This window comes from Ahaetulla prasina, chromosome 8 (assembly GCF_028640845.1).
Source record: "Ahaetulla prasina isolate Xishuangbanna chromosome 8, ASM2864084v1, whole genome shotgun sequence".
NCBI lineage: Eukaryota > Metazoa > Chordata > Lepidosauria > Squamata > Colubridae > Ahaetulla > Ahaetulla prasina.
In genome coordinates, this window is record NC_080546.1 from 4,360,348 (window position 1) to 4,384,264 (window position 23,917).

Consider the following 23,917-nt stretch of genomic DNA (forward strand, 5'->3'; position numbering starts at 1 on the left):
CTTCTACTGTAACACCAGTTGAAGGGAAAATAGGCAAAAAAATGCAGAAAAAGGTTTAGAGATGCGATTAGGAAAACACAAGTAAGGGAAGCTGCACACAAGTATCGTCGAACTCATCCCCAAGTCAGTAGACAGGCTGTAAAAAATTATATATCTGATAATCCCAAACAGCCATGGTGCGCTGCTGGAATTAAAGGGCTTAAGCCAGGGGTGAAATCCAGCAGGTTCTGACAGGTTCTTGAGAACCGGTAGCCGAAATGTTGAGCAGTTTGGAGAACCGGTAGCAGAATTTTGAGTAGTTTGGAGAACCGGCAAATACCACCTCTGGCTGACCCCAGAGGCGGGTGGGAATGGAGATTTTGCAATGTCCTTCCTCCAGGAGAGGGGAGGGAATGGGGATTTTGCAGTATCTTTCTCCTGGAGTGGGGTGGGAATGGAGATTTGGCAGTGTCCTTCCTCCAGGAGAGGGGAGGGAATGGGGATTTTGCAGTATCCTTCCCCTGGAGTGGAGTGGGAATGGAGATTTTGCAATGTCCTTCCTCCAGGAGAGGGGAGGGAATGGGGATTTTGCAGTATCCTTCCCCTGGAGTGGAGTGGGAATGGAGATTTTGTAATGTCCTTCCTCCAGGAGAGGGGAGGCAATGGGGATTTTGCAGTATCCTTCCCCTGGAGTGGGGTGGGAATGGAGATTTTACACCATCCTTCCCCTGGAGTGGGAAGGAAATGGAGATTTTGCAGTATCCTTCCCCTGCCACGCCCACCAAGCCACGCCCACCAAGCTGTGCCACACCCACCAAGCCACACCCACAGAACCAGTAGTAGAAAAATTTGGATTTCACTACTGACTTAAGTCCATCTATTTTATTGTTATTACACTTAACAATAATGTCTCCATCTGCAACAGAAACTTAGCTTCCCATCTCTAACAAAATAATGCAGTCACTTTTTTAACTACTCATTAATTGTCAAGCTTTAAATGTCAATTTATCAAGCCCCATCACATCGTTTGGTAGCGAAGCACGGGCCTCCAGCTAGTTAAGTTATGAATTTCAGCACAGACCGAAGAGAAATCTGTTACATAAAGATAATTTGCACGCGCTCCTCATTTCGAGAACAGCCACCGTAGAGCCACAGGGACTTCCAACTTTTCCTTTTCTGCTTTTCTCGTGGGCTTCAAGACATCTGTCAGGGTGAGCTAACCTCAGTACTCCCGATGATCGAGTGCACAGTGGCAGGCGAAAGTCACGGAGAGTTAAGTTCTCACCGAGTCACAAAACAACCAACTAGACAGCAGATCCGACCTTTGCAGAAATAAGGGACAGATGGGAAGAGCTCCTGCCAACCTAGCAGTTTCGAAAGCACGTAAAAAATGCAAGTAGAAAAAATAGGGACCACCTTTGGTGGGAAGGTAACAGCGTTCCGTGCGCCTCTGGCATTGAGTCATGCCGGCCACATGACCACGGAGACGTCTTCGGACAGTGCTGGCTCTTCGGCTTTGAAACGGAGATGAGCACCGCCCCCTAGAGTCTGGAACGACTAGCACATATGTGCCAGGGAAACCTTATAGTCCAACCTGCTGCTCAAGCAGGAAACTCTCTACCATTCTGGACAAATGGCTGTCCAGCCTCTTCTTAAAAACTTCCAGGGATAAAGCACCCACAACTTCTGGTGGCAAGCAGTTCCACTGGTTAATCATTCTCACTGTCAGGAAATTTCTCCTTAGTTCCAGGTTGCTTCTCTCCTTGATTAGTTTCCATCCGTTGCTTCTTGTCCTGCCCTCTATTGCTTTGGAGAGTAGAGGTTCAAGAGCAGAAATATTTTTTTATATTAGATTGTGTTAAGGATTGAAACCGGGCATAGTTTTTATAAGAAGCAAAGCAAAAAGTCCCATTATCTTCATTTCTGTGCGCGCACAAACATATCTTAAAATGCAAACCCACACAGTCTAGCTATGTAGCCATCCAGTTTCGCACATTAAAGAGATTTTTTTTCAGAAGCCTGACATTTAAAAGCATCTTAAAATTCATAAACCGCCACAATCCGCCTCTGTGATTCACATAATTAATGTCTATCGGTTCTGAACATCGCATGAAAATTGATCCCTGGGACATTTCATCAGATGTAATGCTTGATTTCTGGGTCTTTGATATACGTGCCAAATCGTTTAAAAATGTATCGGGCTGTCAAATGTAAGCATCAGTCTAGGTTGTCATTTTATAAAACATTTTTCTTCCTCTTCGCACGATACAAATTCTTCAACAGAGGAAAAAGGTTAGTTGTTTTAAGCCAACCGCAATTCTGGATGATAGGCAGTTGGCAATGAACCCTATAACAAATTACAGCATTAATGCATAAAAACTTAACAAACAACAGCCTATGAAATGTGTATTATTAGAATATTAGAATAGGAATGGAATGGAATGGAATGGAATGGAATAGAATAGAATAGAATAGAATAGAATAGAATAGAATAGAATAGAATAGAATAGAATAGGAATAGGAATAGGAATAGGAATGGAATGGAATGGAATGGAATGGAATGGAATGGAATGGAATGGAATATGGAATGGAATAGAATAGAACAGAATAGGAATGGAATGGAATGGAATAGAATAGAATAGAATAGAATAGAATAGAATAGAATAGAATAGAATAGAATAGAATAGAATATGGAATGGAATGGAATGGAATGGAATAGAATAGAATAGAATAGAATAGAATAGAATAGAATAGAATAGAATAGAATAGAATAGAATATGGAATGGAATGGAATGGAATGGAATGGAATGGAATGGAATGGAATGGAATGGAATGGAATAGAATAGAATATGGAATGGAATAGAATAGAACAGAATAGGAATGGAATGGAATAGAATAGAATAGAATAGAATAGAATAGAATAGAATAGAATATGGAATGGAATGGAATGGAATGGAATAGAATAGAATAGAATAGAATATGGAATGGAATGGAATGGAATGGAATGGAATGGAATGGAATGGAATGGAATGGAATGGAATGGAATGGAATAGAATGGAATAGAATATGGAATGGAATGCAATGGAATGGAATGGAATAGAATAGAATATGGAATGGAATGCAATGGAATGGAATGGAATAGAATAGAATAGAATAGAATAGAATAGAATAGAATAGAATAGAATAGAATAGAATAGAATATGGAATGGAATGGAATGGAATGGAATAAAATAGAATAGAATAGAATAAAATAGAATAACAGAGTTGGAAGGAACCTTGGAGGTCTTCTAGTCCAACCCTCTGCTCAGGCAGGAAACCCTACACCACTTCAGACAAACGGTTATCCAACCTCTTTTTAAAAATTTCCAGTTTTGGAGCATTCACAACTTCTGGAGGCAAGTTGTTCCACTGATTTAATTGTTCTAACTTTCAGGAAATTGTTCCTTAGTTCTAAGTTGCTTCTCTCCTTAATTAGTTTCCACCCATTTCACACCAGAGCATGTGAAATGTGCAGGGGTGGAATTCAGCCGGTTCGAGTGAACCGCTAGTTACGGCCAACAGCTGAGCCCCCCCATCTGCCGTGGCGCTATCCCCGTCTTATACAATCGCCATGTTTTTGACGCTGTGTGCAAGGCATGGGCAGGAGCGAATCTATCCCGTCCTATACAAAGGCTGTGTTTTTGATGCAGTGCGTGTGTGCGCAAGCCTGCACGAGCAAAGCGAGCGTGCGCGCACACTTGCTCACATTTTTTGTTCTTGGTGAACTTGCTTTGTTCAATTATCTGAAGCCCACCTCTGGAAATGTGCATCGAAATATAAAAACTTACACAAAAAAACAGTATATGAAATGTGTCTCGAAATATAAAACACCACGGACGGTAAAGTGAACCATTTTTAAAACATTACAGCCCTCATGATGCATAGAATAGAATAGAATAGAATAGAATAGAATAGAATAGAATAGAATAGAATAGAATAGAATAGAATTTTTATTGGCCAAGTGTGATTGGACACACAAGGAATTTGTCTTGGTGCATATGCTCTCAGTGTACATAAAAGAAAAGATACGTTCATCAAGGTACAACATTTACAACTCAATTGATGGTCAATATATCAATATAAAGAAAGATTCTACGCATGTCCAAGATGGCGCCGCGCCGCTGAACGGGAGATGCGGCGACGGGCCTTCTCCGGACCTGACCGGGTTTGGGGGGGTCTTTTTAGGAACTTGGACCCCCCGCCCGGGTAGAGGGCAGTGTGCGTCGTCAGGGAAGGGGTAGAGTGGGGCTGGGCGGCTCCGGGCTGCTTCAGGAGGAGCCCCGGAGCGCTCTCCCCCCAACGGCGATGGCCCGGCGTTCTCCAGCGCCGGCTGCCGCGGCCGGGATTCTTTGCCGGCGGCGGTGGCGGCAGCCGGGCGTCGCATGGCCTCGGGGAAAGCCCCAACGGCGATGGCCCGGCCTTCTCCAGCGGCGGCTGCCGCGGCCGGGCTCTTTCGGGATTCCGCATTTTTCGGCGGCGGTGGCAGCGACCGGGCTTCGCATGGCCTTGGGAGGGCCCGGGCTCTCTCCCACCAGCGATAGACCATCGCCGGGATGGCGGCTTGGCCTGGTTCTCCCGCCAGTGGTGGCGACGGCGGTGGCGGCGGCTCGGCGATCCCTTGGGAGGAGCCTGGAGCCTCTTCCTCCCAGCGGTATGATCTTCAGTGGCGGCAATGGCGGTGGCGGCCTGGCCTGGCCTGGCCTGACCGGTCTGGAGATGGCCTGGCCCGACGGTGGACCACTGGGCCCGCGAACTGGCCTGGGGTCGGAGTCGGTGGTGTGGCCCAGCGGCCCAGCGGACAGTGGCCTATTCCAGCGGCCTATTCCAGCGGCCTATTCCAGCGGCCAGGCCGGCTGGGCAGCCTATTTGGAGAGTGCAGGTGGGCCCGATGGGCGCCTTGCTGGTACCATCTGGAGGATGTCCTCGGCCTAGTGGTCGTCCTCTCTATTATTTTTACCACCTAAGGGCGTCTATGGACCGCCTGCTGGGGGACCTTTAAGACCCTGCTCCCCCTCGGATTTTGGGAGAGACATGGCTTAGCGGCTGGCGGCCTTGCCTGGTGGATGTCCCTGGCCTAACAGTGTAACAGCTTCCTTCCTTCCTTAACCACCCTCGGGACTGTAGAATGAGGGGTTGGTGAAAACGACTGAATTATGGCGGTGTTATTCATCTACCGCCCAAGAACTATTCCTCAACTGTGCCTACCGGAATTGCGGAATTATCAATTATCATCTTGACTGGTCCAGGATGGGCTTGTTTGCGGACTCTTAGTATGCGGACTTTTACAGCGGCCGACCTTCTTGCCCTCGAGATTCCCTCTCTCGGGTTTGGCCCCTACACTATCGAGGCCCATCTTGAGGACGGGTTTTGGAACCCGAGGTGGCATGCCAAAAATAGGAGACTTAGGGATTTTAATTAATTGTTTTAATCGTTTTTTAAGGGAGTTTTAATGGGAATTTTAATGGGAATTTTAATGCGGGGGTGGATGGGTGGGGAAAACCCGTCAGGAGGGGCTAGGTCCACCATGTGTTGTGGCGGTAACTTAATAGGTCCTGGGGTTATGGCGAGGTGTCGTTCCAGTTTGTCAGGGTCGAGTTATTACTACGGTAAGTGGGAGAGGCAGATATGACGGAAGGGGGCCACATCAGGTCTCGGGGCTCGCCCTCGCTGTTTCTGACGATTGCGTGCTCGGCCCCCAGAAATTTCCGTGACCAGTGGCCAGAGTAATCGGGACCTGGGCCTCCGGCTGATGTTATGTAATGCCAGGTCCATGTTAATAAAGCCCCTGATTGCAGATCTTATTCAGGAAGGGACCGCGGACGTTATGGGCATTACGGAGACCTGGTTGGGCACTGAGGGGGTCCCCTAGTGGAGATGTGCCCACCAGGCTTCGAGCATTCCATCAGCCGAGGCCCAGGGTAGGGGTGGAGGGTGGCGGTTATTATTAAGGAGAGTCTCGAGCCGAGGGAAACCACTGTGCCTCAGATAGCTGGGTGTGAATCCTCTTCGTGAAGTGGGGTCGTAGAACTCAGGTGGGCTTGTTGATCACGTACCTGGCTCCTTGCTGCGTGACTACAGCCCTGCCTGAGCTGTTGGAGTTGCTGGCCGGGCTGGCAGTTGAAACCCCCAGACTGTTGGTCATGGGGGATTTCAATTGCCATCAGCCGGCGTAGCATCTTCGGCAGCTCAGGAGTTCATGGCTTCCATGACGCCATGGACCTGATTCAGTTAATTGACGGCCCTACCCACGGCGGGGGAGGTACCCTAGATCTGATTTTTATCTCTGGCCAGTGGTCTAATGATCTGGTTTTAAATGATTTAGTTGTTGAACCTTTGTCATGGTCAGATCATTTTTTCCTTCGTCTAGACTTTCTGACCGCTACCCACCACCGCAGGGGGGCGGGACCAATGCGGTGGTTCCGTCCCAGGGGCCTGATGGACCGGAGAGGTTCCTGACGGAGCTTGGGCGTTCCCGAGCACCTGGCCCACGACTCGACTGAAGAGCTAGTTGCGGCCTGGGAGCGGGCGCGGCTGGAGCTTTGGACCGTGTCGTGCCTTTGCGGCCTCTGACCCGGCGTCGGTCTCAACCAGCTCCTTGGTTCTCCGAGGAGCTGAGGGAGATGAAGCGCGGAGAAGGCGCCTAGAGTGCCTGGAGATCCAGCCGCTCTGAGGCTGACGGACACTAGTTAGGTCCTATAGTAGGACCTACCTAGTGGCAATGAGGGTTGCGGTTGCCCACGCTTCCTCCTCATTGCGTCGGCAGATAACCGCCCGGCCGCCCTGTTTCGGGTGACCCGCTCTCTCCTTCAACAGGAGGGGCGGGAGGACCCCCTACAAGGGCGTGCCGAGGAGTTTAACGGTTATCTATACGACAAAATCGTTCAGCTTCGGGACGGATTGGATCAAAATTGGGTAGATCCAGGCGAGGGTTCTGAGGCCCGTCTTGTTGAGGTGGTTTGGGATGACTTTGATCCTGTGACTCCCGAGGACATGGACAGGTTGCTGGGTAGGCTGAACGCCACCACATGTTTACTGGATCCGTGTCCCTCCTGGTTAGTACTGGCTACTCAGGAGGTGACGCGAGGCTGGCTCCAGGGGATTACAAATGCTTCTTTGCGGGAGGGGGTCTTTCCCGCGGCCTTGAAAGAGGCAGTGGTGAGACCCATCCTCAAGAAGCCTTCCCTGGACCCAGCTGTTTTAGGGAACTACCGGCCAGTCTCCAATCTTCGCTTCACGGCGAAGGTTGTTGAGAGTGTGGTGGCATGTCAGCTACCCCAGTACCTGGATGAAGCTGTCTATCTAGACCCGTTCCAGTCCGGCTTCCGGCCCGGATACAGTACGGAGACAGCTTTGGTCGCACTGGTGGATGATCTCTGGAGGGCCAGGGATAGGGGTTATTCCTCTGCCCTGGTCCTATTAGATCTCTCAGCGGCTTTTGATACCATCGACCATGGTATCCTGCTGCGCCGGTTGGAGGGGTTGGGAGTGGGAGGCACCGTTTATCGGTGGTTCTCCTCCTACCTCTCTGATCGGACGCAGACGGTGTTGACAGGGGGGCAGAGATCGACTCCAAGGTGCCTCATGTGTGGGGTGCCGCAGGGGTCGATTCTCTCACCCCTCCTGTTCAACATCTATATGAAGCCGCTGGGTGAGATCATCAGTGGCTTTGGGGTGAGATACCAACTGTACGCTGATGATACCCAGCTGTACTTTTCCACCCCGGGCCACCCCAGTGAAGCTGTCGAAGTGCTGTCCCGGTGTCTGGAGGCCGTACGGGTCTGGATGGGGAGGAACAGGCTCAAACTTAATCCCTCCAAGACGGAGTGGCTGTGGATGCTGGCACCTCGGTACAGTCAGCTGCAGATGCGGCTGTCTGTCGGGGGTGAATCATTGGCCCCGATGGAGAAGGTACGCAACTTGGGCGTGCTCCTGGATGGTCGGTTGTCCTTTGAAGACCATTTGGCAACCGTCTCCAGGAGAGCATTTTACCAGGTTCGCCTGATCCGCCAGTTGCGTCCCTTCCTGGACCGGGATGCCTTATGCACAGTCACTCATGCTCGTTACCTCTCGCCTGGACTACTGCAATGCTCTCTACATGGGGCTCCCTTGAAGAGCACCGGAGACTTCAGCTAGTTCAGAGCAGCGGCTGCGGGTTATTGAGGAGCGCCTCGAGCTCCCATATAACACCTATCCTGCGCAGACTGCACTGGCTACCTGTTGTTTTCCGGGTGCGCTTCAAGGTATTGGTTACCACCTTTAAAGCGCTCCATGGCTTAGGACCGGGCTATCTACGGGACCGTCTACTGCCGGCTTCTATCTCCCCTCGTCCGGTACGTTCCCCCACGGAGGGAGTCCTCAGGGTGCCGTCAGCCACACAGTGTCGACCGGCGGCCCCAGGGAGGGCCTTCTCTGTGGGGCTCCGACCCTGTGGAACGAACTTCCCCTCGGACTTCGACAATTACCTGACCTTAGGACCTTTCGCCGCGAACTTAAAACTTATTTATTCCGTATGGCTGGACTAGCCTGATTCTTATTTTTATTGGATGGGTTTTTAAAATTCTGTGATTTTATGGGGAAGTACGTTTTTAATATTTTGGGCATTTAAATTAGTTTTTTAAGGGATGTTTTTAATTATTGTATCTATGTATATTTTATCTGCCTGTTCACCGCCCTGAGTCCTTCGGGAGAAGGGCGGTATACAAATTAAAATATTATTATTATTATTATTATTATTATAAATCATAAGGATTGCCAGCAACAAGTTATAGTCATACAGTCATAAATGGAAAGAGATTGGTGATGGGAACGATGAGAAGATTAATAGTAGTGCAGATTCAGTAAATAGTTTGACAGTGTTGATGGAATTATTTGTTTAGCAGAGTGATGGCCTTCGGGAAAAAACTGTTCTTGTGTCTAGTTGTTCTGGTGTCTAGTTTTTCTGGTGTGCAGTGCTCTATAGCGTCGTTTTGAGGGTAGGAGTTGAAACAGTTTACGTCCAGGATGCGAGGGGTCTGTAAATGTTTTCACGGCCCTCTTCTTGATTCGTGCAGTATACAGGTCCTCAATGGAAGGCAGGTTGGTAGCAATTATTTTTTCTGCAGTTCTAATTATCCTCTGAAGTCTGTGTTTTTCTTGCTGTGTTGCAGAACCGAACCAGACAGTTACAGAGGTGCAAATGACAGACTCAATAATTCCTCTGTAGAATTGGATCAGCAGCTCCTTGGGCAGTTTGAGCTTACTGAGTTGGCGCAGAAAGAACATTCTCTGTTGTCCTTTTTTAATGATGTTTTTGATGTTAGCTGTCCATTTTAGATCTTGCGATATGATAGAACCTAGAAATTTGAAGGTTTCTACTGTTGATACTGTGTTGTCTAGTATTGTGAGAGGTGGAAGTATGGAAGGGTTTCTCCTAAAGTCTACCACCATTTCTACGGTTTTGAGTGTGTTCAGTTCCAGATTGTTTTGGTTGCACCACAAGGCTAGTCGTTCGACCTCTCGTCTATATGCGGATTCGTCATTTTCTTGAATGAGACCAATCACTGTTGTGTCATCTGCGAACTTCAGTAGCTTAACAGATGGATCGTTGGAGATGCAGTCATTGGTATACAGAGAGAAGAGAAGTGGGGAGAGCGCACAGCCTTGGGGGGGCCCTGTGCTAATTGTACAGGTATTTGATGTGATCTTGCTTAGCTTCACCTGCACACATAAAAACTGTGACTAAAATTAAATCATATATGAGCAGTTAGTAGAGTGGCTAAGCGTATGGCCGGATATCTAGATCGTTTAACCATTGGGCAGCACTGCCCAAGTGATGCTGAATTTCAGGCAGGGATGAAGACAACAATTTTGAGGGGGGGATGGCATTCCGTCGCAATACAACGTCAAGTTTGCAAGACGTTAACAGTTAGGAGGATCAACTGGGCCCCCCCATTTATATTTCCAGTATTGGCAGCTGCCGTAATTGGTTCAAATCCAGTTGAGTGGTCTCCAGATTTAGGAGATCAAAGCTGCAAGCCTTCTGCTTAGATCAGATATTAAATTCAACATATCTGGATTAGAAGCTGCCCACTCCTGGCACCACGCTATCTCAGCGTCACAGTCTTCTCTGAGATAATTGCTGCCCAGGTTTCCACGGCGGCTTTCGAGATTTGACTCTGAATATTTGGCGGGTCACAGTCCTCGAGTTACGTCCCTCGGTAAAACGGTGGTAGGAATGTTATCGACTTTGAATATCGGAGTCACATCCGGTGGGCTCCAACACTGCAGGTCAGGGGTCTCCAACCTTGGTCCCTTTAAGACTTGTGGACTTCAACTCCCAGAGTCCCTCAGCCAGCAAAGCTGGCTGAGGGACTCTGGGAGTTGAAGTCCACAAGTCTTAAAGGGACCAAGGTTGGAGACCCCTGCTCCAGGTGACTTCAAGCTAGGCACAAAGCTACTTTAGCTAGCGTACAACACTGAAAAGTTCTCAACTTGTAACAACCACAACTGTGCCCAAAATTTATGTTGCTAAGTGAGGCAAAGGTTGAGTTTTGCCCCATTTTACGACATTTCTTGTCACAGTTCAGTTTGGTTGAGTTTTATTTTATTGATTAGCCCTTGGCCATGTCGAAGGGCAGAGTTCCAGACACAAATTATTACTGAAATCTGATAAAATGCGATTTAAAGTGAAATTGGAATAAAATACAGTTTAAAGCGCAGTTGTTAAGTGAACCCCTATAGTTGTTAATTCAGTAACTCGGTCGTTAAGTGAATCTGGCTTCCCCACTGACTTTGCTTGTCAGAAGGTCGCAAAAGGGGATCACGTGACCCAGGGACACTGCGACCGTCATAAATATGAGTCAGTTGCCAAGCCTCTGAATTTTGATCACGTGACCATGGAGATGCTGCGACAGTCGTCAGAGTGAAAAACAGTCTTTTTTTTCCAGTGCCATTGTAATTTCAAACGGTCACTAAATGAGCTATCGTAAGTCGAGGACTACCTGTAATTGTTCTCATAGTCAGGGAATTTCCCTTTAGTTCTAGGTTGGTTTCCATCTGTTGCTTCTGGTCCTGCCTTTCAGTGGATTTGTAACTTGAAACCCGTGGTGAAATGCTATTGGTTCGCACCGGTTTGGCCGAACCTATAGTGATAAAAACTACCAGTTCGCGAGAACTGGTAGTTAAAAAAAAAAAAAGCTACAAGTTCCTCCTAATCAGTATTTCCAATGATCAGCTGTGCTGCACGATTTAAAATTGCTAGAAAGCAGGAAATCCTATTGTCGTGTCCCACTCCTCCTCTGACGGCCGGGTCAGGGAAGTCCGTATCAAGCGTGGCCGCAAAGCCTCTGCAGCTTTGCCAAAGTTCTGTCAGAGTTCTCAGGGCAGGCAGGAGACCAGGATGTGACTTCAGCAATCCAAGTTAGATTTTGCCTGACTCAGAGAATGCCAGAAAGCAGATCCTTTATATAGGCCATGGGGTGTGGCTCCATGACTCAGCACTTATCCAGGCCTGCCCCTCCCTTCCTTTTGCTGACGTCGCCTCTCCATTCTCCGGAAGCGTGGGTCCCTCCAGCCTCCAGCTGCCGGTAATTCCAGCTCATGACTGGCTTTATACTCCCCAGGCTCACATGCTGTGGGGGAGGGGCCCAGCTGCTCCGTTTGTCCGGGCATGGTGCCAGGTGTCGTGTCCCACTCCTCCGCTGACGGCTGGGTCCGGGAAATCCGAATCAGGCTTGCCTCTGCAGCTCTGCCCAAAGTCCTAGCAAAGTCCTCAGAGCAGGCAGGAGACCAGTAAGTGACTTCAGCAAGATAAGTTTGACTTTTGCCTGACTCAGAGACTGCCAGAAAGTAGCTCCTTTATATAGGCCATGGGGTGTGGCTCCATGACTCAGCACTCATTAAGGCCTGCCCCTCCCTTCCCTCTGTTGCCTCCGCCTCTCCAATCTTCTGATGCGAGGGTCACTCCAATCAGCTGTTCTTGGGAGTAAACCCTCCTCAGGCTCACCTGCTGTGGATGAGGGGGAGGGGTCTAGCTGCTCCGTTTGCCTGGGCATGGAGTCAGGGCTGGGGCAGGGAGGTGCTCCTTCTTCTGCAGTTTGTGGGGGCATGGAGCCAGGACTTGGGCCAGAAGGCATACATTCCTCAGTGTTGGGGAGCAGGTAAGAAGGCCCCGGCTGCTCTGAGGGCGGGCAAGACACAACACCAGGACTGGGGGCTGGAGGCATGTCAGGCCATTCGTCTTGCTCGGTCTGTCCGGGCATGGTGCCAGGACTGGGGGCTGGAGGCACGCCAGGACATTCTTCTGCACTATCAGCGTCCGGCAGGAGACGAGAGAGGCCCGGCTGCGGAGAGGGGGGCGAGCGAGGCACAACACCTATTTTCTAGTGAATCTAAATCATGCAGCACAGCTCTTCCCCCTCCCTCGCTGTTCTACTTATCTTCCCTTCTCCTTTTTCCATGCGCAGCATGTGTTTGGCGCACACTATGCATGTCTGTGCACAGTGTGCATTTGGTGCGCACTGTACATGTGCGCACACAGTGCGCCCTTGGCACACACCGCGCATGCACGGCCAGAGAACCGGTGGCAAACCGGTTCAGATTTCACCACTGCTTGAGACGGTCACTAAGTGAACGGTTATAACTTGAGGACTACCTGTGTCCTTGTTGAATTTCAGGTTTGTAAGCATTCTTACGGGACCATCTGCTGCCACCGATTACCTCCCACCGACCCGTGCGCTCTCACAGGGAGGGACTCCTCAGGGTGCCGTCCGCCAGGCAGTGCCGGCTGGCAACACCCAGGGGAAGGGCCTTTTCTGTGGGGGCTCCCACCCTGTAGAACGAACTTCCCCCAGGACTTCGCCAACTTCCTGACCTTCGAACCTTTCGCCGCAAGCTTAAGACACATCTATTTATTTGTGCAGGACTGGACTAGAATTTTAAATTTTAAATTTGGTTTTAACGGGGTTTTATTATCTTATTGTAATTTTTTAATATTCGGCCTTATTTAATAAGTTTTTTAATTGGTGTTTTATTTTGTATTTATATGTATGTTTTTATTAGGCTGTAAACCGCCCTGAGTCCCTTGGGAGATAGGGCGGTATAAAAATGTGATTAAATAAATAAATAAATAAATAAATAAATAAATTTTAAATTTTTCTTTCCCAAATTCTTCCTCTTTCCATCCACATATCATGTGTCGTTATTCTAAGAGGAGAAACGGCTGGGACCCCTGAGCATCCGTGTGGTGGATGATGGTTTTTTTGGTGGATGATGGTTTAAATTGTTCAAACCAAACAATTGTTCTCAAATTATACTCTACATTTATCCGATTCTGGTTTTTTAGGGTTTTTTAGGGTTTTTTTTAGTTTTTCATTTAGGTTTTAAATAAGCTAAACTGGTTTTTTCTTTGTCTCGCCCAAACACAGAAACCCCAACGAAAAGCTTTGAAGACTCGAGGCATGTTGACGTCCCAGGAGATCAAGAACATTCACGTAAGTGAGCAAAATGGCTTCTGGGTAGGACCAGCTGAGTCAGCAGAGCCGAGCAAAAAGTATCTTTATCAATCCATCAGAATAGAGCTAGAAGGGACCCTGGAGGTCTTCTAGTCCAGCCACCTGCTCAAGCAGGAGACAAGTGGCTGTCCAGTCTCTTCTTGAAAACCTCCAGTGATGGAGGACCCACAACTTCTGGTGGCAGGCTGTTCCACTGGTTAATTGTCCTCACTGTTAGGAAATTTCTCCTTAACTCCAGATTGTTTCTCTCCTGGATTAGTTTCCATCCGTTATTCCTTGTCCCGCCTTCAGGTGCTTTGGAATATAAAGTAGATAAAAGTAGATAAAGGACATAAGGAGAACGGTCACATCTTCATCTCGACTGGAGTTACAACTCCATGGATTGGCTGTGTTGTCCCTTCCGTCTTTGTTTATTACTTAATTTAATCTGCTAAACTAAAAGGCAGAATGCTCTCTCCTCCCTTTGGTAAATGTTTGCAGTTGGCACATGCTTTTCTCTGAATAGAATAGAAGAATAGAATTTTATTGGCCAAGTGTGATTGGACACACAAGGAATTTGTCTTGGTGCATATGCTCTCAGTGTACATAAAAGAAAAGATACCTTCATCAAGGTACAACATTTACAACACAATTGATGGTCAATATATCAATATAAATCATAAGGATTGCCAGCAACAAGTTATAGTCATACAGTCATAAGTGGAAAGAGATTGGTGATGGGAACTATGAAAAGATTAATAGTAGTGCAGATTCAGTAAATAGTCTGACAGTGTTGAGGGAATTATTTGTTTAGCAGAGTGATGGCCTTCGGGAAAAAACTGTTCTTGTGTCTAGTTGTTCTGGTGTGCAGTGCTCTATAGCGTCGTTTTGAGGGTAGGAGTTGAAACAGTTTATGTCCAGGATGCGAGGGATCTGCAGATATTTTCACGGCCCTCTTCTTGATTCGTGCAGTATACAGGTCCTCAATGGAAGGCAGGTTGGTAGCAATTATTTTTTCTGCAGTTCTAATTATCCTCTGAAGTCTGTGTTTTTCTTGTTGGGTTGCAGAACCGAACCAGACAGTTATAGAGGTGCAAATGACAGACTCAATAATTCCTCTGTAGAACTGGATCAGCAGCTCCTTGGGCAGTTTGAGCTTCCTGAGTTGGCGCAGAAAGAACTTTCTTTGTTGTCCTTTTTTAATGACGTCTCCTGCTTGGATGAAGGGGTTGGACTAGATCAGGGATCTGCAAACTTGGCTCTTTTAAGACTTGTGGACTTCAACTCCCAGAGTTCCTCAGCCAGCTTTGCTGGCTGAGGGACTCTGGGAGTTGAAGTCCACAAGTCTTAAAAGAGCCAAGTTTGCAGATCCCTGGACTAGATGATCTACAAGGTCCCTTCCAACTCTGTTAATCTGTATCTAAGAGTTGTGTACAGGTAGTCTTCGACTTATGACTCAGTGGCCGTTCAAAGTCTGAAAAAAGCAATTTATGACCGTTTTTCACACTTAACGACCGCTGCAGCATCCCCATGGTCATGTGATCAAAATGCCAGACGCTTGGCAACTGTCTCGTATTTATGACCGTTCCAGTGTCCCGGGATCGCGCAATCCCCATTTTGTAACCTTCTGACAAACAAAGTCAACGTGGAAGCCCGATTCACATAACAACGGAGTTGTTAACCAAACAGCTGCAGTGTTCACTTAGCAACTGTGGCAGGAAAATGGGGCAAAACTCACTTACAATTAGCGACAGAAATTTTTGGCTCACTTTTGGTCGTAAGTCGAGGACTACCTCCACTTGGCCTCTTCTGCTGAGGCTAGTACTAAGGGACTGTTTTTTGTGTGTGTTGTTGGTTCACAAGGTTCAGTTTCTAGACAAGCGTGCTTCACCTGGGATCCTAATTTATTTATATTTTTACTTATTAAAGTTTTTATGCCGGCTATCTTCCCTATAAAGCAACTCTCAGCGGCTTATTGGCTACAGAACAAACAGAAAAATAATCAAAATATATTAAAATACCCATTTTTCTCTGAAAATAAGACCGGGTCTTATATTAATTATTGCTCCGAAAACCGCAGTAGGGCTTATTTTCTGCTTATGTCTTATTTTGTGGGAAATACGGTACTAAATGCATCACATCTGGCTGACAATCGTAACTGGGGCTTATTTTGGGGGTGGGACTTCTATTACTAGCATCCTGAAAAGTCATGCTAGGGCTTATTTTCCGTTTGGGTCTTATTTTCAGGGGAACAGGGTATTAAAATTATGCAAATTTAAAAAATTTAAAATATACATTTAGGGACTTGCAGTGGGAGTCTGTTTTATGAATACCACTTTTAGCAATATTTCTCTCTCTGAATTCCAGGTAAAACGACACCTCGATCCACTTCCAGCTGGCTACTTCTACAACGGGACCCAGTTTGTGAATTTCTTTGGCGACAAGATGGATTACCATCCATGTATCTTTTGTTATACCTAGTGTGTTTTGCAGCCTTCCTTCCTTCCTCCCTTCCTCCCTCCCTTCCTTCCTTCCTTCCTTCCTTCCTTCCTTCCTTCCTTCCTTCCTTCCTTCCTTTCTCCTTCCTTTTATTTATATCTCACCTTTATTAATTTTTTTTACAAATCACTTAAGTCAGGGGTCTGCAAACTTGGCTCTTTTAAGACGTTAGACTTCAACTCCCAGAGTTCCTTACCCAGCAAAGCTGGCTGAGGAACTCTGGGAGTTGAAGTCCAAAGTCTTAAAAGAGCCAAGTTTGCAGTCCCCTGACTTAAGGTGATGAACATATCTAACTGTTGTGTCTGCACCCCCCGAGCCAGGCCTCCTGCCAGAAAGTGACTTGGAAAGTGAGAGGAAGGGCCGTCAGGACTTACCTCGGGAGCACCGGCTTCCCTGGCTCAGCTCCAGGAGCCAGAGGCAGGCCAGGTGGAGGATATAACGAGGCCTCCATCCCCTGATTCTTCCCCCCCAGGCCTTGCCTCCAGACCCAGCTGATGGCAATCAGGCCTGGCTGGACCCTAGGTTTTGTAGGCAGGAGAGGAGGGAACAACAGAAGCAAGGGTGGGGGAGGCCTAGGAAGTGCTGAGTCATTGAGCCACACCCCACAGGATATAAAGGCAGCAAGAGCTGCTGTGCCTCTTCGTAGCAGGCAAATCAACTGCTTAACTAAGAGCTAAAGTACTGTTTGTTCCTGCGTCGAGGGGAGATAACAGAGACACCTGGCAGAAGCTCACTAGTTTGCTGCCAGAGCTGATAGTGCCGGCTAATTAAGCCATCGCTCGGACGGAGGCGAGGGGGGACAGAAAATCAACCCTCTTTCCTCCTTCTGTTTTCCCCACAACTCTGTGAGAGGTGGGTTGGGCTGAAAGAGAACGATTGGCACAAAATCACCTCATCGGCTTTCGCACCTAAAGCAGGACTAGAACTCGCAGCCTTCGGGTGATTGGCCCAAAGTCACCCAGCCAGCTTTCAGGGCGAAGGCGTGACTAGAATTCACCATCTCCTAGTGATTGGCCCAAAATCACCCAATTGGCTTTCATGCCTGAGGCGGGACTAAAACACACCATCTCCTGTCCTGATGATTGGCCCAAGCTGGGGGCTCAATTGTGGTCGTAAGCCGAACGCTAGAGGTAGTCCTCCACTTACAACAGTTCATTTACTGACCGCTCGAAGTTACAACGGCACTGAAAATAGTGACTTACAACCATTTTTCACACTTATGACCACTGCAGCCTCCCCGTGGTCACCTGATTTACATTCGGGATGCTTGACAGTTGACTCATATTTATAACAGTTTCAGCTGAGGAGTCAATTTTGCGGTCTTCTGACAAGCAAAGTCAATGGAGAACCCAGATTCACTTAACAACCGGGTTACTAATTTAACATCTGCAGTGATTCCCTTAACAAATGTGGCAAGGAAAGTGTTCTGACCCAGCTCTCCAAACACAACAAACCATCTGTAGTTGAAACAACGATTCTTTTATTGGGAGAGCCGGCGGCCCCGGCAAAGTTTCTCTCTCACCGCGGGCTAACAAGTCCGTCTGATCGGGAGATGAATAGTTGTTTGCCACATCTATTCATTTCCGCCCTCTGCCTTTTATCCCCCGAGCCAGGGTGGGGCTTCGCTAGCAGCGGTGGCTCTTTGGCTCTTCTATCCCAAGGACCAGTCCATACATTTCCACTGCTCTCCTCTCCACTGCCTTCTTTGCATCTGCACGTCAGGCACTGGATCTGTCGTGTCCCCCTCCGACGACTGGGTCAAGGAAGTCCGTATCAAACGTGACAACGATGCCTCTGCAGCTTGCCAAATTCCTTCGAGGTTTATCACAGGGCAGGCAGGAGTCCAAGTTGTGACTTCAGCGATAGAGTCCGATATCAGCAAACCAGATGAGACTTTGCTTGACTCAAGGTTGGAATGCCAAAAGCAGGTCCTTTATATAGGCTGTGGGGTGTGGCTCCATGACTCAGCATTTCTCCAGGCCTGCCCCTCCCTTCCTTCTGCTGGCGTCGCCTCTCAGATCTCCGGAAGCGAGGATCCTCCCACTTTGAATTGCCTTCTGCCGTTTGGGAAAGGGAGGGGTCAGAAGGAGCAGGCCCGAGCAATTCCAATCCGTATGAGTGAGGTTTATCGGGTTTGTTTGTTCCTTCCTGGAATCGTCTCTGGGCATGGGGCCAGAGCCGGGGGCTGGAGGCATGACAGGCCGTTCATCTTCATTATCAGACTCGGAGTCTGATAACAGGCCCGGTTGGAGACGGGAGGGGCCCGGCTGAGGAGAGGAGGGAGGACGAGTCACAACAGGATCTAACTGTTCCTCCTCTTCCTCATCAGCCACCTCTAGACCTGGGGGCTGTTGACTCTCCATCTGAGGGTTGACGGACGGCCCAGGCTCTGCCTCTGCCTCTCTATCTCTGACAGCCCCATTCCCTCTTCCCCCTCGGGGCTCCCAAGTTGCCTTGATGCTGACCCTAACTCCCATTCCTCCCTCCTCCCTCCTCCTCCTCCTCTGATTTGGCTATTGGAAGAGCTGGCGGCCGACAGGCCACAAGAGAAAGTTATAAATGGGACAAATTCACTTAAGAAATTTTTCACTTTTAACAATTATTCCCCCCCTCCCTTCCCCTTCCCTCCACCCTTTCCCCCCCCCCCCAAGACTTCCCAGAACAAAATACAGGGTATAAAATCTAACAATCATAAACTAAAATACAACAAAAACTATAACCCATAGTCTCTCCTCTCCCTTTGCACTCTTAAACTCCCCTTTCCCAATTAATTAATATATTACAATTCCTAGATTCATTCATAAGCTATTTGATACTTTTTAGTCTGATACTTATTTAGTCAATCCAACTTCTCCATTCCACTATATATCTTTCTTGTGAATAGTCTTTCAAATACACAGAAATTTTAGCCATTTCTGCTAAGTTCGATACTTTAAGCGTCCATTCTTCAATTGTAGGTAGATCTTTCTTCCAATATTGCGCAACCAAGAGTCTTGCAGCTGTTATTAAATTTAAAATCAATTTATAATAATAATAATAATAATAATAATAATAATAATAATAATAATAATAATAATAATAATAATAATAATAATAATAATATCAGAGTTGGAAGGGACCTTGGAGGTCTTCTAGTCCAACCCCCTGCCCAGGCAGGAAACTCTACACCATTTCAGACAAATGGCTATATAATTTAGTCTCTGTTACCGTACATTCCGTAATCATGCCCAATAAAAACAACTGTGGAGTAAATTTTATCTTCTTTTTCAAAATATTCTGCATATTCCGCCAGATTTTTATCCAAAATGCCTTGATTTTCTTAAAAGTCCACCATACATGATAATAAGTAGCATTCTCACAATTACATCTCCAACATTGTTAAAAAAAATTTGTTTTGTTTTTGTCTTTGTAAAACTTTTTCAATAAAAAAAGAAAGAAATGTTTCACTTTTAACAATATAAATGTTTGCTCAATTATGGTCGTAAATCGAGGACTATTTATACTCCTCTTTAGTTGTTTCTCAAGTTCTTCCCAGAAATCCTTTTTTTCTTCTTCTTTTCTTCTCCTTAACGGTTTCATCCCAGTAATGGACCAGTTCATGAACGATTACTTGGAAGAGGCGAACCGAGAGATTGAAAAGTACAACCGAGAACTGGACGACCAAGAATATCACGATCTCTTCGAGCAGAAGACCTAAAGCCTGGGAGCCACGTGCGGTACAGCAAAAATCCCAGAGAGCTTCTTTACATTCTGAAAATTAATTTGTCACCCAAGAAAACATCCTTGTTTCATCTTGGCTAGCTTTAAAGCTGGTTTTTTTTTAAAAAAAAAATTTAAGTTGCATTCACGTTAGCTTGGCACCTTAAAATGTGATAACGGCCCCAGTGATATTTGTGGGCCGGCGTATTTCCAAATTTGTTGTCGCGTAATCATGGAAATTTTCATTTCAAGCGTTTACGGAGCTGTATTTCCTCTGTCATTGAGATGGTCCTTCAGGTTACTTTTCTGACGTTTCCCAAAACCCTTTTGCTTAGGTTTACTAACCGAGATAATCGGGGACTGCTCATTGTTTGGCAGCCCTGCTTTATTTCTGAGGGAAACGCATCTAAAAAGGCTGATTTCGAGCCATAACCCCAAGGTCAAATGTAAATTATCTTAAGAGCTGCCCCAAGCCGACCTATCGTGGTTTGAAGATGTTCCTAAAGCGAGAAATGAGGGAACGTGCCTGTTTCTAAAGGCTTCTACTAACCAACATGGCGGTTTGGTGGTGTTCCCAAAGCGAGAAATGGGGGAACACAAGTCATCTTGACGGTGCCTCAAACCGACACCTGATGGTTGGAAGACGTTCTCACAGCGGGAACCGAGGGGACGCATCTGTCCCTGAGAGCTGCTACTAACCAACATGGTAGTTTGGTGGAGATCCTTAAGCGAGGAATTGGGGAACACAAATGATCTTGATTAGTATCACAAACTAACACATGATGGTTTGAAGATGTTCCCAAAGCAAGAAATGAGGGAACGCAAGTGATCCTGACAGTGCCTCAAACCAATATATGATGGTTTGAAGATGTTCTCAAATTGAAAAATGAGGGAACACTAATGATCTTGATGGTGCCTCAAACCAACATATCATGGTTTGAAGATGTTCCTAAAGATAAAAAAGGGGAACATACTTGCCCTTAAGGACTGCTACTAACCAACATGATGGTCTGGTGGTGTTCCCAAAGCGAGAAATGAGAGAACACAAATGATCTTTATATCTGCTCCAGACCAACATTTGAGGGTTTGAAGATGTTCCTAAAATGAGAACTGAGGGAACATATATGTCCCTAAGAGCTGCTACTAATCAACATATGATGGTTTGAAGTTGTTCCTAAAGCAAAAACGGGGAACATACTTGCCCTTAAGGACTGCTACTAACCAACATGATGGTCTGGTGGTGTTCCCAAAGCGAGAAATGAGAGAACACAAATGATCTTTAGATCTGCTCCAGACCAACATTTGAGGGTTTGAAGATGTTCCTAAAATGAGAACTGAGGGAACATATATGTCCCTAAGAGCTGCTACTAACCAACATGGTAGTTTGGTGGAGATCCTTAAGCAAGGAATTGGGGAACACAAATGATCTTGATTAGTATCACAAACTAACACATGATGGTTTGAAGATGTTCCCAAAGCGAGAAATGAGGGAACACAAGTTACCCTGACAGTGCCTCAAACCAACATATGATGGTTTGAAGATGTTCCTAAAGCGAGAAATGAGGGAACGTGCCTATTTTTAAAGGCTGCTACTAACCAACATATGATGGTTTGAAGATGTTCCTAAAGCAAAAAAGGGGAACATACTTGCCCTTAAGGACTGGTACTAACCAACATGATGGTCTGGTGGTGTTCCCAAAGCGAGAAATGAGAGAACACCAATAATCTTTAGATCTGCTCCAGACCAACATTTGAGGGTTTGAAGATGTTCCTAAGCGAGAAATGAGGAACACAACTCTCCTTAAGAGCTGCTACTAACCAACATATGATGGTTTGAAGATGTTCCCAAAGTGAGAAATGAGGGAACGTGTCTATTTTTAAAGGCTGCTACTAACCAACATATGATGGTTTGAAGATGTTCCTAAAGCAAAAAAGAGGAACATACTTGCCCTTAAGGACTGCTACTAACCAACATGATGGTCTGGTGGTGTTCCCAAAGTGAGAAATGAGAGAACACAAATGATCTTTAGATCTGCTCCAGACCAACATTTGAGGGTTTGAAGATGTTCCTAAAGTGAGAACTGTGGGAACATATATATGTCCCTACGAGGTGCTACTAACCAACATATGATGGTTTGAAGATGTTCCCAAAGCGAGAAATGAGGGAACACAAGTGACCCTGACAGTGCCTCAAACCAACATATGATGGTTTGAAGTTGTTCCCAAAGTGAGAAATGAGGGAACGTGTCTATTTTTAAAGGCTGCTACTAACCAACATATGATGGTTTGAAGATGTTCCTAAAGCAAAAAAGGGGAACATACTTGCCCTTAAGGACTGCTACTAACCAACATGATGGTCTGGTGGTGTTCCCAAAGCAAGAAATGAGAGAAGACTAATGATCTTTAGATCTGCTCCAGACCAACATTTGAGGGTTTGAAGATGTTCCTAAAGTGAGAACTGTGGGAACATATATATGTCCCTACGAGGTGCTACTAACCAACATATGATGGTTTGAAGATGTTCCCAAAGCGAGAAATGAGGGAACACAAGTGACCCTGACAGTGCCTCAAACTAACATATGATGGTTTGAAGATAATCCTAAAGTGAGAACTGAGGGAACACAACTCTCCTTAAGAGCTGCTACTAACCAACATGATGGTCTGGTGGTGTTCCCAAAGCGAGAAATGGGGGAACATTCCTGTCCTTAAGGACAGCTACTAACCAACATGGTAGCTTGGTGGTGTTCCCAAAGCGAGACGTGAGGGAACACAATTGATCTTGACAGTGCCTCAAACCAACATATGATGGTTTGAAGATGTTCCTAAAGCGAGAAATGGGGGAACATGCCTGCTTTTAACCAGATACGTTAATGACCAACATGGTGGCTTGGTTGCTGTTCCTAAGCCAAGAAATAGGCGAATACTTTCGTTCCTACGAACCGCTGCTAACCAACATGGTGGCTTGGTTAATATTCCTGCAGTGAGAAATAGGGGGAATGCAATCAATCTTGAGCCTAAACCAACATTTAAGGCCTTTGGGAGATTTCTCAAGGGACAAATGAGGGGACAAAGCTATTCTTAAGGTCTACAACATGGCAGCTTACATAACCTTCCTAAAATGAGAAACAGAGGAACACAAATATTCTTAGACAGCTGCCCCAAACCCACAAGTAACCATGTGAAGATAAGTACAAAATAAGAGTCTTATTTCTACAATAAGCAGTGGAAAAGGTTTGCATTCTTAAAGAATGCTTGAAATTAACACTTTCCGGTTTCTAAACTGCTCTTAAAAGCAAAAACAGGGGTGGGGGAACGTCAATATTTTTGCGGGCTGCCCCCCAAATAGCATCTGCCTTTGAATTATTTTTCCCCCCCCTTAAAGTATTCCGTGAAGCTGCTCCTAAGCTACCCAGTGAGATTGGCAGCCAGTGTCCTTGATAACCCCCTTCTAAAGAAATTTAAAATGCAGGCTGTGTTGAAACAAGAAACGCGCGCTGATCCATTTTAGGCCGAGAAATGATGCCTCAAAACGTTTTGCAAAAAAAAATCCTTGATGCTGTTTGATATTTACCTCTTAGGTCGATTAATTCATTCCCCCCCCCCCATCCACCCCCCGGGAAATAGAAGCCAGGTTAATCTGGAACAGACAAGCTTTGGAATACTTTATGGTGGCTTCTTAATTTTTTAGTTCCGTAGGACGTCTGCAAGGAATCCAGCGGTTTCCTTCGAACGGAAAGCTTGGCGGTTCCTGGTTAAAATCCACACGCGAAGCTTTCTGTGGGGTGCCTGAAGGCCCCCCCCCCTCCCCTTACAGACGATTAGAGTGTCCTTAATGAAAATTGTGGATTTTATCTATGCATGGTTGTAACCTAGTTAATCTTTCAGATGTAACTGATAGTGCCTGGTAGGAATAACGTAGCTAGGAATTGTTTAAGGAGGAGCCACGTGGCTGTCACAGGTGAAAAGACCAAGTGTTCTGGGAGGCGGGTTTGGCAGGAAATGCAGGTTTTTGGCACAAAATGCATTGCAATTCCAGAGTTTATCCCACCTGAATTATATCTCTCCAAACTGGAACACATCCAGAAAAGTGAAATGAACCCCTTGAGATGGTGATTCTGAAAACACCTTCGGCTTCTCCAGAGCTTCCTAGGGAAAGCCGGTGGAGAATTTTTTGCCCATCCAGCCACATTTATGGAAGGCTCCTTTTTTGTTTTGCTTAGCATAGTTTGTCT

The 23,917-nt window shown here is 46.5% G+C and overlaps 1 protein-coding gene across 1 annotated transcript in view; it reads left to right on the plus strand.

The window, feature by feature from the left end:
* The window catches only part of DNAAF9 (dynein axonemal assembly factor 9), a 137,874-nt gene extending 117,185 nt beyond the window's left edge, over positions 1 to 20,689 (plus strand). The window contains exons 35-37 of the mRNA XM_058192901.1: positions 13,422 to 13,487; positions 15,855 to 15,948; positions 19,571 to 20,689. Of these exons, the coding sequence (XP_058048884.1) occupies positions 13,422 to 13,487; positions 15,855 to 15,948; positions 19,571 to 19,683 (273 nt within the window). The 3' untranslated portion in view covers positions 19,684 to 20,689. The remainder of the gene's footprint in view (positions 1 to 13,421; positions 13,488 to 15,854; positions 15,949 to 19,570) is intronic.
* Positions 20,690 to 23,917: the final 3,228 nt, after the last annotated feature.